Consider the following 13,945-nt stretch of genomic DNA (forward strand, 5'->3'; position numbering starts at 1 on the left):
TCTGTCACAAGTGAGGGGAAAATATCACCTAGAATTTAAAAATAATGAAAAAACCCCTCTCTGATTGCTCATTTATTGCCCTCCCACAGATCACAGAGGCTGGGAATCTGGAGGGTGCTCTGAAACGCTTCGTGGGGCAGCTTTTTAACAAACAGCTTTTGGATTTCTTTTGAAGTTTATTCCTCTCTGATGTGGGCTGGGGAAAGTCACCTGCCATGGCAGGTAGCACACCCCAGGCCAGGTGTGCTGGTGGCTGCTCTTGATACGCAGTTGGAAATGAACATAGCTCATCAGTGTAGTTAATCTAATACTAAACAATCTTTGCTGAGTTTTAGTTTTATTAAGAGCACAGCTCTTTCTGTCGAGACACAGTTGTATGAGAAGGGGAAGTAGACTGTTGTATATTTTGTCTGGAAAATACGGTTGGCTTTTTTAAAAAACCCAGAGGCACTCTGTTTTCTCAGAGCCTGCGGTTACCAAGAGAAATTTCTCAGACTGGAGGACTCGAAACACAAGGGTAGTGTTCTTCCTTAGCATCCCTCCACGTTTTTGGATATGCTGTATTGTTGTTAAGCCAACCAAGATAAAAAGCTTTTCTGTGTGAGGAGGCTTTGAGAACATTCACTGCCAGATTAAATTAGCCTTTCTGAGAATAAATTAGTCGCTGTGATGCAGGCAGCCCCGCTCTCCGCAGCTGTAAAACCCGCACGTGCTGGTACCCGCAGGAGATAAATGAGAGATGTGGTAGCTGTGTTTCAGGGCTGTGCTGGTCACAGGAGATCAGATTTCTGGCTGGGGATGAATGAAAAGCAGCCTGTGGGATTTTATTGATCATTTCTCCAAGTCAGAAGCAGGCTACCCTTTTAAGAGAGGGAAGAGAACCCCTGGGATTTTCAGCAGCTTCGTTTTGGGAGGAAATCATGGACTAGAGCCAAGGCTGTACCCCTGCTGCAGTGACTCCAACCTGGGATGCTTTTGAGGTCCTCGAGGGTCCCAGTCACCCAACACATGGCAGAAGGGGAGTGTTGGAGCTTTATGCTGGAGAACTGGAACAGGGAGTGGAGAGGGGCAGTGGGGATGGCACTTCCATGCGCTGCTGACTCCTTTGTGCTTGTATTTTTAACTGCCCACTGGATAAGTAGCTGCTGCTGGGGTGTGTGTGCTGCCCTTTTCTTAGAGGTGTGATCACTGTGCCTTCTAATTAACTTAATTCTGCTTTGTGCTATATCAGGAGGTGCTCCCAGGAGCTGGGTCTGTGCTGAAGGCCTAGTTTGCCCTTCCTGCCTGCTTTCCTGGGACCATTCAGCTCCTCCAAAATCTTAACGTGGTCTTTGAGCATGAAAGTGAAGCTGGAACTGGGCCCCATTTCCAGTGCTGTTAAATGTCAGCTCTTCCACTGGGATGTCACCTGGACCATATTTGTGTTTTGGGAATGGAGTCCCCCCCAAAGTCCATGGTGTTATTTAGCCACACACAGGTGGTGTTATTTTGCTTTTCAGACTCCCTCCTTGCCGTGATTTGGGAGGGTGGGAGCTCAGTTTGGAGCTGCCTGCTGGGCTGTTCCAGTGAGAGAGAAAATAGTTCCCAGCTTGCTCAGTGTCGTAACTGTGGCAGCTGCTCCGTCCTCCTCTTCCTCGGGCTCAGGAGAGGATTTCAGCCCTGAATCCCCTGAAGCAGCTGAGCTATTTACCTGCCCTGAGGGCATCTTGGTATTATGGGCTTGAATCCCAGTCCCATCCCCTGCTGTGAGAACATCGATCCGGCCTCGGGGCTGTTCCCAACCCTCTGACCAGGAACAGCAAAGCAGAGAGGTGTTGCCTCATGGAGAAGGGGTTTGGAAAAGCGTAGAGCAGGGGCTTGAGGAGCTGTGTTGATGTGTGTGGGGGGTGCTTTGAGTCCAGCTGCTGTGGTAGATTTTGAGTGAGAGGTCTCCTGGCTTTGTCCATGTCCTGGAATGGGAATGCCTCCTATCTGGGGGATGTCCCTCGCACGCCAGAACTGGGATGGTGCCTGGAGAGGCACGAGGACAACACCTCTCCTCCTTCCCCCTTGTTTTCAGAAGGAGTACAGCTCTGTGTGACCAGCTGCAAGTCTGGCTGTGTTCCTGGTCAATGTTCTGGTCAGACCTGCTCACATTTCAGATGAGAGATGTTGCGTTACTTGTCCCCACTGTCCCCCTGGCAGGGTGGCTGTGCTGCCTCTGAGCGAGCAGTGGTGGCAAATCAAGCTCTTTTGGGGGGCCTGAGGGGCAGATACGGAGCAGGTCATTACGTGGGAGTTCTGGGAAAGGGGCTACGGAGCATTTGGCAGGAACTGGTGCTGCAAACTGAAACCACAGCCATGAAATGCCTTGGAGGGAAAATGACTTTCCTGGACTGGGAAGTCAGTGTGGACTGGCCAAGTCTGATGGGAACTGGAGGGAGAACTGGGAATGGCAGGAGCTGTGTGTGACTCAGGAGTGCCCAGCACTGGGCACACTCAGTGCCTACTGATTAATCCAGGGGTTTTCCCCTCTGTGAGCTGGGACATTGTCATCTGTGTTTGAGAAGCCCAAATGGGCTGGGCTTGGGAGCAGGGCACCATCCTCCTGTCAAAGTGCCACAGGACAAGCCAGTCCCATGCTGGTGGCCCTGGGCCACCCTGAGAGTGGTCCCAGTCTGGAAATGCAAAGTTCTGTGGGAGCAGAAAGGTGAGTGTGGTAACACAAGTGGCCTCAGCAGGAGAAGTTCCTCCAGTGCACGTGTCTCTGGACGTGCATGGGTCCTCCTTGTTGGCAGTAGGACTCAGGAGAGATCCCAGACCTTCCACACACGCTCCTGCTTTACTCCAAACCCAAAAGTTGCAAAGACTGAGCCAGGGCTTTACATGAAATGGAGTGACACAGAGCATTTCACAGCAGCCCTCGGAAAAAAAGTGCAAGGTGACACTGTACCTGTTAATTCTGAATGTCAGCAGATTCTCTGGTGCCAAGGTAGGAGGATCTGTGAGGATGGGAAGTGCTAATGTTGGTGGAGACAGGAGTTAGTCCTACAGTGAGCTGGTGCTCTCCTTGAATAAGAAAGCATCAGTTCCAAGACATATGTTCTGTTCAGCACTTGAAAGGAAAATGGGTCTGGAATCACCAGCAATGTATTCAAAATTATTTCATTGTGCTGCAAAATCTGCAAGGGAATTCTGAATAGGCTCTTGGGCTCTGATTAATTCTGAAGCTGAAATGCAAAAGTGCTGATCCTCTCTGACTCTAATTTCCTCCTCCCTTGGAGCTCACTGTTATTTAATGGAAGTCACACATCTACTCAGTTTGATTCAGCAATGATGTAGCTGTGTTATTTGACTTTCTCTAAAAAAAAAAAAAATTCTATAGAAGGAGGCAAAAATGCAAAAATGAGTGCATAAAGAAATAAAATATTTTTAGTTTAGTTTTGGGAAGGAAATCTCTAAAATCCTGAGCTGTAGGATGTAGTGGGTAATCACTGTGTGTTCACCTTCTCTGTGCAGAGCTGGGAGGTGCTCCTGGAAGGGGAGGCAGCAGACTCTGACGGCAGGAGATGCTTTTTTGTGTAGGTAACTGAAGAGCAGAACTTGCCACTGCCATGAGCTGGAAGGCTGGGAAGGATTTGGGGTGGTCCATGGAGAAACTCCAGGTTGGCCAACCTTCAAAACCCCGAGTGCTGGGAGTGGGAGGGACTGGCAGGGAGGTCATTCTGCCTTTGCTTCCTTCCCAACTCATCCTTAAGCCTCTGTTACAGGGTGCCATCAGAGGTGAGCTCAGACCTGTGACTGTCCTTAATGCAAGGAACTGCAGAGCTTCTTCCCAGCCTCCTGCTTGCCTTAAGCTCCTTGAGCTGGGGTATTTTTGTTTGCCTCTTTAAATGAAGAGCCACTCTTGTGCCACATAAAAGTTTGGTGATACGTTAAGACAGCAGTGTTGGAGTGGATCTTGGTTTTAGTTGCTCTGTATTCTGGCAGGTTGTGTTATTACCATTATTAACCAGATATCAAAGGGGTGATGTAATGCAGGATGTGTCCTCTCAGGGGGAAAATTAAGGACTGGAGGCAACAGCTGCTGATATCGCTGGGTGCTTTCCCATGGATGTTATCAAGTGTTAGCTTGGATTCTTTGTGAACTCCAGGGAAAGTCTCATGGAAAAAAACTCTCTGGTTCCCCAGGGCTTTGGCTTGTATCCCCCTCCTTTTCTCACCTCTCTGGAGCAGATTTCTAGGATGCAGAGGCTTTAATGTTGTTTTCAATCACATCCATGAGAACACCTGGCATATTGCAGCCTGTCTCCTCCCGTGCAGGCAGGTCACTGGCAGCTGGAAGGGTCTGAGCAGTCAGAACTCCTGAGTGGGACAGTGTGTTCTCCAGGGCCAGGAGAACACTCCCAGCTTGTTCTGTGGTCAGGAAACCACCTTTGGGAGCCGAGTCCAGCTGCCCTGGTGGTGCAGGGGGTTCTGTGCACAGCTGAGCCTTCCCCAGTGCCCCTGCATGTGTAAGTTTTGAGGATTGGGGTCATGGTTTGGTGGTTTAAGGGATACAGTGGTAGTGCTGGCTGGATGATTGGACTGGATCATCTTAAAGGTCTCTTCCAACCTTGACAATTCTACAATTCTGTGATTCTGTGGCCTCTCCTCGCTGATCACAGGCTCCCTGGTGGCATATCTTGGCTCCTTTGGGATGTCTCTGCTGGCACGTGGTGTCTCCCACATGGCTTGGGAGCCCACAACAGAGAGAAAGAACTACCCCAGTTGTTCTTTCCATTTTGGCTGGTTTTTCTTTAAATGTTCAGGTGAACATTCAGGTCCTGGCAGGGCTGTTTCTGCAGCCCCACTGTGGAGATGCCAGCAGCGCTTGGTCAGCCCATCCGGAGGGGAACAGCCCTGGAGAGAATCCCAGAGGCAGCAGCAGGTCCTGCAGACCCTCCTCCCGCACGTAACCCTTTGTGGGTGTTGCAGCTGAACCCTCCTTGTCTTAAACAGGAGGGATTTGGGTTCTGGTTTTCCTGATGTTGATGCAGAGGAGCTGCATGAAGCAGTAATTTGAATCTCTGGCCGAGGGCGGCTGAGCCGGTGCTGTGCCGTGGAGATTATCTGATTGTGCTTTGGATTTAATGCCCTGAGAAGTCTTGCTTTGGATACAGCACCTGCCTTCCAGCGAGGCTGCTGCTCTGAGGTGATTTGCCTGCTGGGTGATAGTGCCACACAGAAGGTCAAACATGGCCACGGTTCCTCCAGAGGTTCACTACTACTGGAGAGCAGAGCAGGGAGCTTTGGTTGTCTGACATACCTGGATTGACTGGTGAATAACCTTCTCCTCCAGCAGCCCTTTGTTTTAAAGGACTGCTGCTGTCCTGCCTTGCCAGCTGAGCTCTCCATCCCCGCTCCAAAGGAACAGCCTGAGCCTCCTGGAAGCAGCAGTTTTCCACAGCTGAAACCTCAGTGCAGAAGTGTGGGAGAAGTCTGGGAGCAGCCTGGCTGTTCCTGCATGGTGGGTTTGCACTCCCTGGCAGTGACTTGGACTTGGGAAAACACAGCTGAGTTGCTCAGGAAAAGAACAGACCTTCCCTTTCAGTCCTTCGCTCGGGTTTCCATCGCGCCTTGTGGGGCGTTGCAGGCGTGTGCCCTCCTGCTGCCGGGCCCAGGACCAGGATGAGCAGCTGAGGAGGTGCTGCCAGGGTTAATGGTGGGGTAAAGGAGCAGGGACATGGTCAGGGATTGCCAGAGCACCCTCTTTCTGAAGGAGGCTGAAGCTCTGAGTGCTGTTCATTCCTTCCCTCCTGGCTCGGGTGCAGGCTGGAGGCAGCAAATGCGCATGGGAAGAGGCAGGGCTGAGGCGGAAGTTTGGCTCCCTGACAGGGAGAACATCTTTTTTGCTGTTCCACATAAAACCCAGGCAGAAGTAACCACTGATACACTGCTTGTTCAGCAGGGGTTGTTGCTGTTCTCTTGGAGGTAAGAGCTGTCCGGTGGGGTTGTGTGTGGTGCGTTCAGGAGCAGCGGGAGCCGAGCCACGTCCCGGGGAGCTGTGTGGGAACTGGCACGCGCAGGGAGAGGGAACGTCCCGGGGTGCTCTGGGCACAGGGAACACAGGGAATGGGGCATGGAAAAGGGAACATCCCGCTGTGCTCTGGGCACAGGGAACACAGGGAATGGGGCATGGAAAAGGGAACATCCCGCTGTGCTCTGGGCACAGGGAACACAGGGAATGGGGCATGGAAAAGGGAACATCCCGCTGTGCTCTGGGCACAGGGAACACAGGGAACACACAGCTCCAGGCTGGCTGTGGAGGTGCTGCTCAGAAACGCCGTTGTGGAGGAAGGAGGTTGCGATTGCTGGGATCAGGGTTCTCTCTCTTCTGCCTCTAAACCCACTTTGAAGGATAACTGGCTTTCATCAAATGAAATTTTGCCTTTTGTGCTCTGCCTTTTGTGCTCATAGCTGCACACCTCTCCTAGTCTCAGTATTTCCCGATTTCTGGAGCTGGTAGCCTGTGGCACACAGGTAGCTTTTCCTGGGGCCAGGAAAGCTGGGATAGTGTTGGCCACAATGCTGTTCCTATTTCTAAAGGAAGGAGGCTGGGCTCAGTGAGGGAGCCCATCATCTTCAGAACTCTTGGCTTTTTAAAGCTGTATTTACAAAAACCTGGAAGCTGGAATCCGTGCCTGCTTGATGTGCCATGAAGCTAGAAGTGCTCATATCCTTTATTCATTGAATTTTAGTGTGTTTTTTTTTCCTTTTCTAAATATCAGAATTTTTTTTTTTTTTTTTTTTTTTTTTTTTTTTTTTTTTTTTTTTTTTTTTTTTTTTTTTTTTTTTTTTTTTTTTTTTTTTTTTTTTTTTTTTTTTTTTTTTTTTTTTTTTTTTTTTTTTTTTTTTTTTTTTTTTTTTTTGCGGAGGAAGAGCTCCAAAAATGTGCAGCAGCAGCAGCTTTTGAAGTGTCAACGTCACTGAACTTGGTCGAGGATGAACAAACACTGCTTCTTGTCTTGGTGGCTGGAGACGCTGCTCCCGTAGGGAAAACACAGCCACATCACTGTGGGCCTGAGTTACCGAGTGCAGGAGGAGCAGGGACAGCACTGAGTGTCTCTGCTCGTGGGAGGGGATCTCAGCTGTGAGGCTGACTCAGAGCTGCACCATCAGGGCTCGCACGTGAGTTAGACCTGCCAGCATCTGCTCTGTCCTTGGCAGGACTGTCTCCCCCGGGGAGATTTCGGCAGCCTGAAGCACAAACAGCTGCTGCCTGGGAAGAATGGTGTTACCAGACCAAATCTTTGGGTCTCCAAGCAGTGCAGGAATGATCTGTGGGTGTCCTCTTTCTGGCATTGTCTGTTTTATGGTGCTAGGACCTGTTCTGGTGGCACAGCGTTCCCTGGTCCCACTGCACACCGGTTGGTTTTGGGAAGGAGTGCCCATCATACCTGTCTGGAGACCAAGTCGGATGTACAGACCTTTCCTCTTGTCATGTTTGAATCCCAAACTGTTTCCACAGTGATGTAACAGAGGGAAGTGCAGCCAGCAGGGGACACTGGACCCTGACACACCAGCTCCTCTCATCACTGCTGGAAGCAGCTGGGAGAGCTTTGTCACCAGTTTTGGATGTGTCAATAATGGGAACTAGGAGCTTTGGGATCAGTGCCCTGGATCGACAGGACACAGGGAATGACTTCCCACTTCCAGAGGGCAGGGTTAGATGGGATACTGGGAAGAAACTGTTCCCTGGGAGGGTGGGGAGGCCCTGGCACAGGTTGCCCAGAGAAGCTGTGGCTGCCCCTGGATCCCTGGAAGTGTCCAAGGCCAGCTTGGGGCTTGGAGCAACCTGGGCTGGTGGAAGGTGTCCCTGCCCATGGCAGGGGGTGGAACAAGATGATCTTTAAGGTCCCCTCCAACCCAAAGCATTCCAGGACTCTGTAATCCTTCATTAATGAGATCCAGAGTTGCTGTGCACAGGAAGAAGCTGATTAGAAAGCCTCGTGTTTCCTCACCGGCTCTTTGACTGTGCTCACTGCGTAGAGAAACCTCAGACACACCTCTTGGGGCTGGGAGTGGTGCCCCAGTCTGGGGGGATCTAGAGATTTGTTCTTCTCCTCACCCAAAAGCTGCCTGGAATGAGACCCTGGGTTGATTAGGGGGCCCAGAGCCAGGGGAGGATACAGAGTTCGAGGCCACAGCCAGCTGGGACAAGCCCTTTCTGCTCTGGGGCCTTGATGGAGCTGTGCTGTCCTGGCTGTGTCTGTCAGTGCTGTGCCCCAGCAGGATAATGGGAATCCTTTCATGTTCTTTAGCAAATCTGCAGCCTGTGGGGGCCCTTTGTGTGTCTTCTGCATTTAGCAGGGGCAGTGTTTCCAATAATTCCATGGTGGATTGATCCTCTGTAGTTAGTTTGCAGTAGAGGAGCCAGTAAAAGCTGCTCTTGCAGCTGAGAAGAGCTCATCTGTATTTTTAGCTGGAAACAGCATCTCCACTCTCCATCCTCCTACTGGTGACCAACTCCTTTTGAGTTTCAGGATCTCGCAGTGTGTCCTTGCTCTGAAGGACCTGCTCTAGAGGTCGGTGATTTCATCAGATCGTGAACTTAAGGCTGGTAATCTTGGACTGCTGCAGGGCTGCCCGTGCCAGGGTGGTGAGGGATGCCCTGGGGGAAGCCGTGTGCCCTCCAGGAGCTTTCCCACGGAGCTCTCCATCGGGAACGGGCTGGGTTTGTGCTGCTCGCATTAAGATGAAAGAAAGCACGGAGAAACAGCTCCTAAGAGGCTTAAAAGTAAAAGGCTTTTCTTTTCCTCCTGGGAAGGGCACACAGCCAACATCTTGCTCTCTACAGATCTCTTTTAATAAGCAGAATATTGCATTAGGAGCCGCTGAGCCTGCCAAGAACGAGCAGAACAGCCCTGCATCCCACAGCTTCCTTCATCCCAGTGCACGTGTGGCTCTGAGATCCATAGGCCGTTGCCCTTGTGGATGGCATTCCCTGCTGGTCAGGGTGGCAGGGTTAATGGCTGGCTTGGTCCGGGTGTTTTCAGAGCGGCTGGTGGAGCATGTGGGTGGGTCTCCTCCTCTCCTGTGTTTTCTTTCCAGCTCTTTGATGGGAGGACTGAGGCTGGGGAGTGTCGAAAGATGTCACACTATGGGAAAGCAGCATCTGAGTGGGAATGGGAGGAGATCTGTTACCTTAGAAAAGGTGTGGGCTCAGCTGGCCTGTGGGGGCAAGGAAAGCTCCTCGGCAGGCTCGTATGCCCAGGTGAGGCCTCTGGGATTCTGCAGCTGGGCTGGGCTCATCCAGGACCCCTGCAGGCTCAGGGACAGGAAGGTCTGGGTGTGCAGGGTGGGGTGTTTGGCTACTTTCAGAAGACTTAAGTCCTTCTCATCTTCCCATCCCCAGTGAGCTAAAAGGAGCACGGCCCAGTTTGCAGCTTTGTAGGTCACTGAAGGAGAAGTCAGTCTCTGCAGTGCGCTGGGAAGCGCCCTGTGCCGTGGCAGCTCTCCTTCCCCGGGTTCCTGAGGAAGAAACTGGAGAGAGGAGCAGGATGGAAGATGACCCCCAGCTGCCCTGGTGTTACACTTTGAAGCTGCCTGGCTGCAACACGCAGTTTCAGACCTCTGGGGAGAAATATTAGTCAGTAAATGTGGACATCCAGGGCAGCCCCTGTGGTCGTCAGGAATTTGCTCGGCTCCTGCAGGATCAGAGTGCTGCTCCGTGAGCAGCAACAGGTGATGGTGCTCCATGGACTGGTGACCTGATGGATTTCCTGCTGCCTTGCAGGAGGCTGCTGGGGGACAGGGAACGTGAAGCAGGAAAAAGGAGTGGAATAAAGCAAAGCCAGGCAGGTGAGGGAGGGATGGATCTCCCTTCCCTGCTTGCTGAGGCCTCGGCTCCTCTCGACCCGGGAGCTGCAGGTGGAGGTGGCTGTGCCCCAGGGGCTCCTGTCTGGGCACACCTGCAATGCAGGGCTGGGGCAGCACTGGCTGCCTGGCCTGGTGCCCGTGGAGGTGGTGCCGTGCTGTGCCGTGCCGTGCCGTGCCAGGGAGGTTGGCGTGCTCCGGGCGGGCTGCCCAGCGCGTGGCACTGGTGCCAGCAAACAGGACAAGCGGGGTCACGTTTGCTCCTGGCCTGTTGGGGTGAAGGATGGAGGGCTCAGGGAGCTGCTCAGCCCACAAGGGGAGCTCCCAGCTCTGCTCCTGGGCGCTGACAGCAGTGTCACCCTGTCCTATCCTGATGGCAGCCATCCCGAGCACCGAGGGAGCAGCCTCTCGTTTGTATTTCCCGATTTAGTCACGTTATAATTGAGCCAGAGAAAACAGGGAAATCGGGTTTCTTGATGTGGTTGCTCTTCCTTGGACCTCAGAGTGTGTTGGTGGGGCTTTGCCACGTGCTGAGGACACGGAGCCTCGTACCTGCCATCGAGGGGGCACGTGGGGAGGTACCTGCTCTCCCCACACCTGCACTGGGGACAGGAGGGGGTTTGGTGTGGTGGCCAGGGCAGCATTGCAGCCGTGACTCCATCTCTGTAACTCCTTCTCTCCTTTTGCACAGATTTGGTGGCAGAAGCCGACTCCCAAACCGCGCTGCTCCGAGGACTTGCTTCTCTCAGCTCTGTCGAGGCCTCTGAGCTCTTGCTGCGAGGGAGAGCACAGGTAAATAGTACCCCGTGTAAAACAGTGGCTCCAGCTGTTGAAGCTGGTCTTACCTTAGCTCGCTGGATTTATTCACAGATTTACTTAGAGCTGCTCTGTGAGTTTGCAGCTTCTGCCTTGGTGTTTGCACTTCAGGCTCGGGGGTCCTGCCACCCTCAGGGCACAGCATTGTGTGTCACTGTGGGTGGAGTTGGGGGGCTGTGGGCAGCGTTGGCCCCACCTTTGGTACCCCAATACTGCAGCCAAGGCACTTGACAGGGCAGGTTCCAGCCCAGCACTGCCTTGGACTGTGGCCACCCAGCCCAGAGCTGCCCCGATGAGCTGCTGTTTATGCCTGTCCAGCTTTGGGGCTGCACCCCTGTCCCCTTCTGTTGTCACTTCCTTCCCCAAGTGCTGTGCAGCTCTGGGCTGGTGCCTGTGGCACCAAAGGCTGGTGTTTTCTAAAGGCTTCTGTCCCTGCAGGGCCACCTTGAGCCATGTCCAACGACCCGCCGCCACCCTACCCGGGGGGCCCCTCGGCACCGCTGATAGAGGAGAAGAACGGCCCCCCCTCTGCTCCAGGTACCGGGGCTGTTGTGGTGACCTTGTCCCACAGACAGGAGCCAAGCAAGTGTGGATTCCCTGGAGTGCCCTGGCCGTGGCTTTTCCTGGCAGCCCTGCCCTGCCATGCACAGTGTGCTGGGGAGGGTGGTGCAGTGCCCGGATCCGTCTGTCCCCGGAGAAGGCAGGAGAGGTCACAGGGGCAGCAAGGAGAGCAGGAAGCACTTCCAGCTCAAAGCGTGGCTCTGCTCGCTGCTGTGGGTGAGGTGGGGTGAATTTGGGCTTCATGTGGCCCAGAGGATGAGGCTTAAGGCAGTGCCCCCCCACCTCATGTGCCCCCCTTCCCTGCTGGGACCAACCCTCTGACCACACAGCCAAGCCACCATCTCCCCATCAGCTCTGCTGACTCTGTGTTTGCTTTCAGAGGGTGTCACCCCAGTGCTGGGACAGCCCCAGGGGGTTCCCATCCCCCCTCCCGAGTTCGGGCCCCCCCCATATGAGCCGCCCTCACAGCCGGGGTTTGTGCCCCCCCACATGCCCACCGATGGCTCCGGGCCCTACGTGCCACCAGGTGAGTCCTGTGAGGGGCTGGGGGATGCAGAAGGTGGGGATGGGTGGCAGGACGTGCCCTGGGGAGTGGGGGGGACACAAGGAGGGGCTGGAGCTGCCATTTGGGGCTTGCAGCGAGGCTGCTGGGGATGGGGTGGGGGCCACAGTGCCTGCAGCAGGGTTGGCCCCGTCTGTACTCCGGTGGTGATGTGGCTGCAGGATGGGGACCTCCCCAGCGAGGATCTGCCTCTCCTGCTACATATAAAGATGCTCACCTGTGCATGTTTCTCATTCACAGCAGGATTCTACCCACCCCCAGGCCCTCACCCCCCCATGGGCTACTACCCTGCCCCAGGCCACTACCCCTCTCCGGGTGGCCACACGGCCACAGTGCTCGTCCCGCCAGGAGCTGCCACCACAGTGACGGTGCTGCAGGGAGAGATCTTCCAGGGTGCCCCCGTGCAGACGGTGTGTCCCCACTGCCAGCAAGCCATCACCACCAAGATCTCCTACGAGATTGGGCTCATGAGCTTCCTCCTTGGTTTCTTCTGCTGCTTTGTGGGGTAGGTGCTGCAGGGGAAGCCAGGGCCTCACGGTGGGCACTCAGCCCTGGTCCTGGTAGCCCCAGTGCTGGGGGTTTGGCTGAGCTGCTGGGCAGGGCTGGGGTCTTGACATGGAGGTGGAACTGGGGCAGCAGAGAGGTTCTGGGGGTGACAGCCCCTACACATGCTCATCTCTTGCCCTGGCCCCCAGAATGTCCTGAGGGGGGGCTGCCTGAGCTCACCACTCTCTGCCTCTTCTCTTCCTGTGCTCCAGGTGTGATCTGTGCTGCTGCCTGATCCCCTGCCTGTTCGATGACTTCAAGGATGTGACCCACACGTGTCCCAACTGCAAGGCCTATATCTACACGTACAAGCGCATGTGCTAACAGCGCCCCGGGAGCCACTGGAATGACACCAGCCCCTTCCCGCTGCCGTCCGAGTGTCCGCGTGTGCACCCCTCCTTCGCTTCCCCGCCGGCGGTGTGTGTGTGTAACCCCGGCTCCCTCCCGCTCCCACCTGCCCCGAGCTCTGGTCCTCACTGCAACAGTTGGACTGGCGATGCTGGCGCCCAGGGGAGGTGAGCCCAGGCCCCAGATGCTGTGGGGGGTACCCTGCAGGAGTGGGGGCATCGCTCTGCACCCCATTATGCTCCGGGCTGTGAGCGAGGCCCCTCTCCCCTGGAGGAACCCCAGTGCCGGAGGGGCTCACCCCAGTCCCACAGCACAAGGGGTGCCTGGCTGCTGGGATGTGCTGCAGCCACAGGGAGCCCAGGAGGGAAGGGGGGGGGACCTGAGCAGCCCACGGCACACTCAGGGGACACAGCACAGCCCTTGTGGCACTTCTAGGAAGGGGCTCAGAGGGTCGTGCCACACACCGGGTTTCGGGGTGGTTCACGAGCCCCTCCAGCCCGTTGGCAAAGCCCCTTCCCATGCAGAGGCAGAGCTGCCTTTGAGCGTGGAGAAGGGACCGGCAGCAGCACTGCACCCTTGATCAGCACCTCCGTCCTGTCCCCGTGGCCGCTCCAGCTGCATGTGTCCCCTCCCAGCCCTGCCGGCTCTGGGGCAGGGACAGCCCCGATAGCCAAACCACCCCCGGCATGTCGCTGCCCGCCCGGCACGTAGAGTAGAGGAGTTTGTTACCAGGCCGCAGCTCCGGAGCCCCACCCCGAGCCCGGCGGGGTCTGCGGGCCCCACCCCGCACGGCCCTGCGGGGTCCTCCTTGCATGTGGGTGTAGGGGGTATTTTTAGCTCACTTCGGTGGGGCAGAAGGAAGGGGGCGAGCAGGCAGCGACAGGAGCTGCCAGCAGCACCCTCCCAGGCACGGGCAAGAGGACCTGGGAGCCGTGCTCAACCTCTGGAGGCTGCTCCTGCCCTGCCCCTGCAGCCCCCCGAGCAGAGTAGGGGCAGGTCTTTTGGGACCCAGGTCTGCAAACACAGCCCAGCCTGCACAGGCAGCTGCTGTTTGCCCAGGGGTGGAACTGTGGCACTAGTCAGTGTTTTTATGTAAATAAATAACAGACCCTGAACTCGTGTACCTCTTTTCTTCTCGCTCAAAATCCAGAGCCAGATGTGCCTGCAGGGGAGCTGAGGATGAGGAGGAAGAGGAGCAGCTTCTGTCACCCCCCCAGGAACTGGGGGAAGCCCCAGAGGAGGCAGCAGGGACAGTGGGGTGCAGGGACAGGAGTT

The 13,945-nt window shown here is 55.1% G+C and overlaps 1 protein-coding gene across 2 annotated transcripts; it reads left to right on the top strand.

Annotated features, from left to right (window-relative positions):
* The first annotated feature begins 10,529 nt into the window (after window positions 1–10,529).
* CDIP1 (cell death inducing p53 target 1) lies at window positions 10,530–13,785 on the top strand. Of its 2 annotated transcripts, none has more exons than XM_027882766.1 (5): window positions 10,530–10,629; window positions 11,092–11,190; window positions 11,594–11,740; window positions 12,017–12,281; window positions 12,535–13,785. In XM_027882766.1, the coding sequence occupies exons 2-5, from the start codon at window positions 11,106–11,108 to the stop codon at window positions 12,644–12,646; spliced, it is 609 nt and encodes a 202-aa protein (XP_027738567.1). In that variant the 5' UTR covers window positions 10,530–10,629; window positions 11,092–11,105; the 3' UTR covers window positions 12,647–13,785. The 2 variants fall into 2 exon arrangements, with proteins under 2 accessions (XP_027738567.1, XP_027738568.1); XM_027882767.1 differs by having other exon boundaries at window positions 12,020–12,281.
* Window positions 13,786–13,945: the final 160 nt, after the last annotated feature.

Source organism: Empidonax traillii, unplaced genomic scaffold, assembly GCF_003031625.1.
Source record: "Empidonax traillii isolate 1590-97213 ecotype Southwest subspecies unplaced genomic scaffold, ASM303162v1 scaffold111:size2041728, whole genome shotgun sequence".
Lineage (NCBI taxonomy): Eukaryota > Metazoa > Chordata > Aves > Passeriformes > Tyrannidae > Empidonax > Empidonax traillii.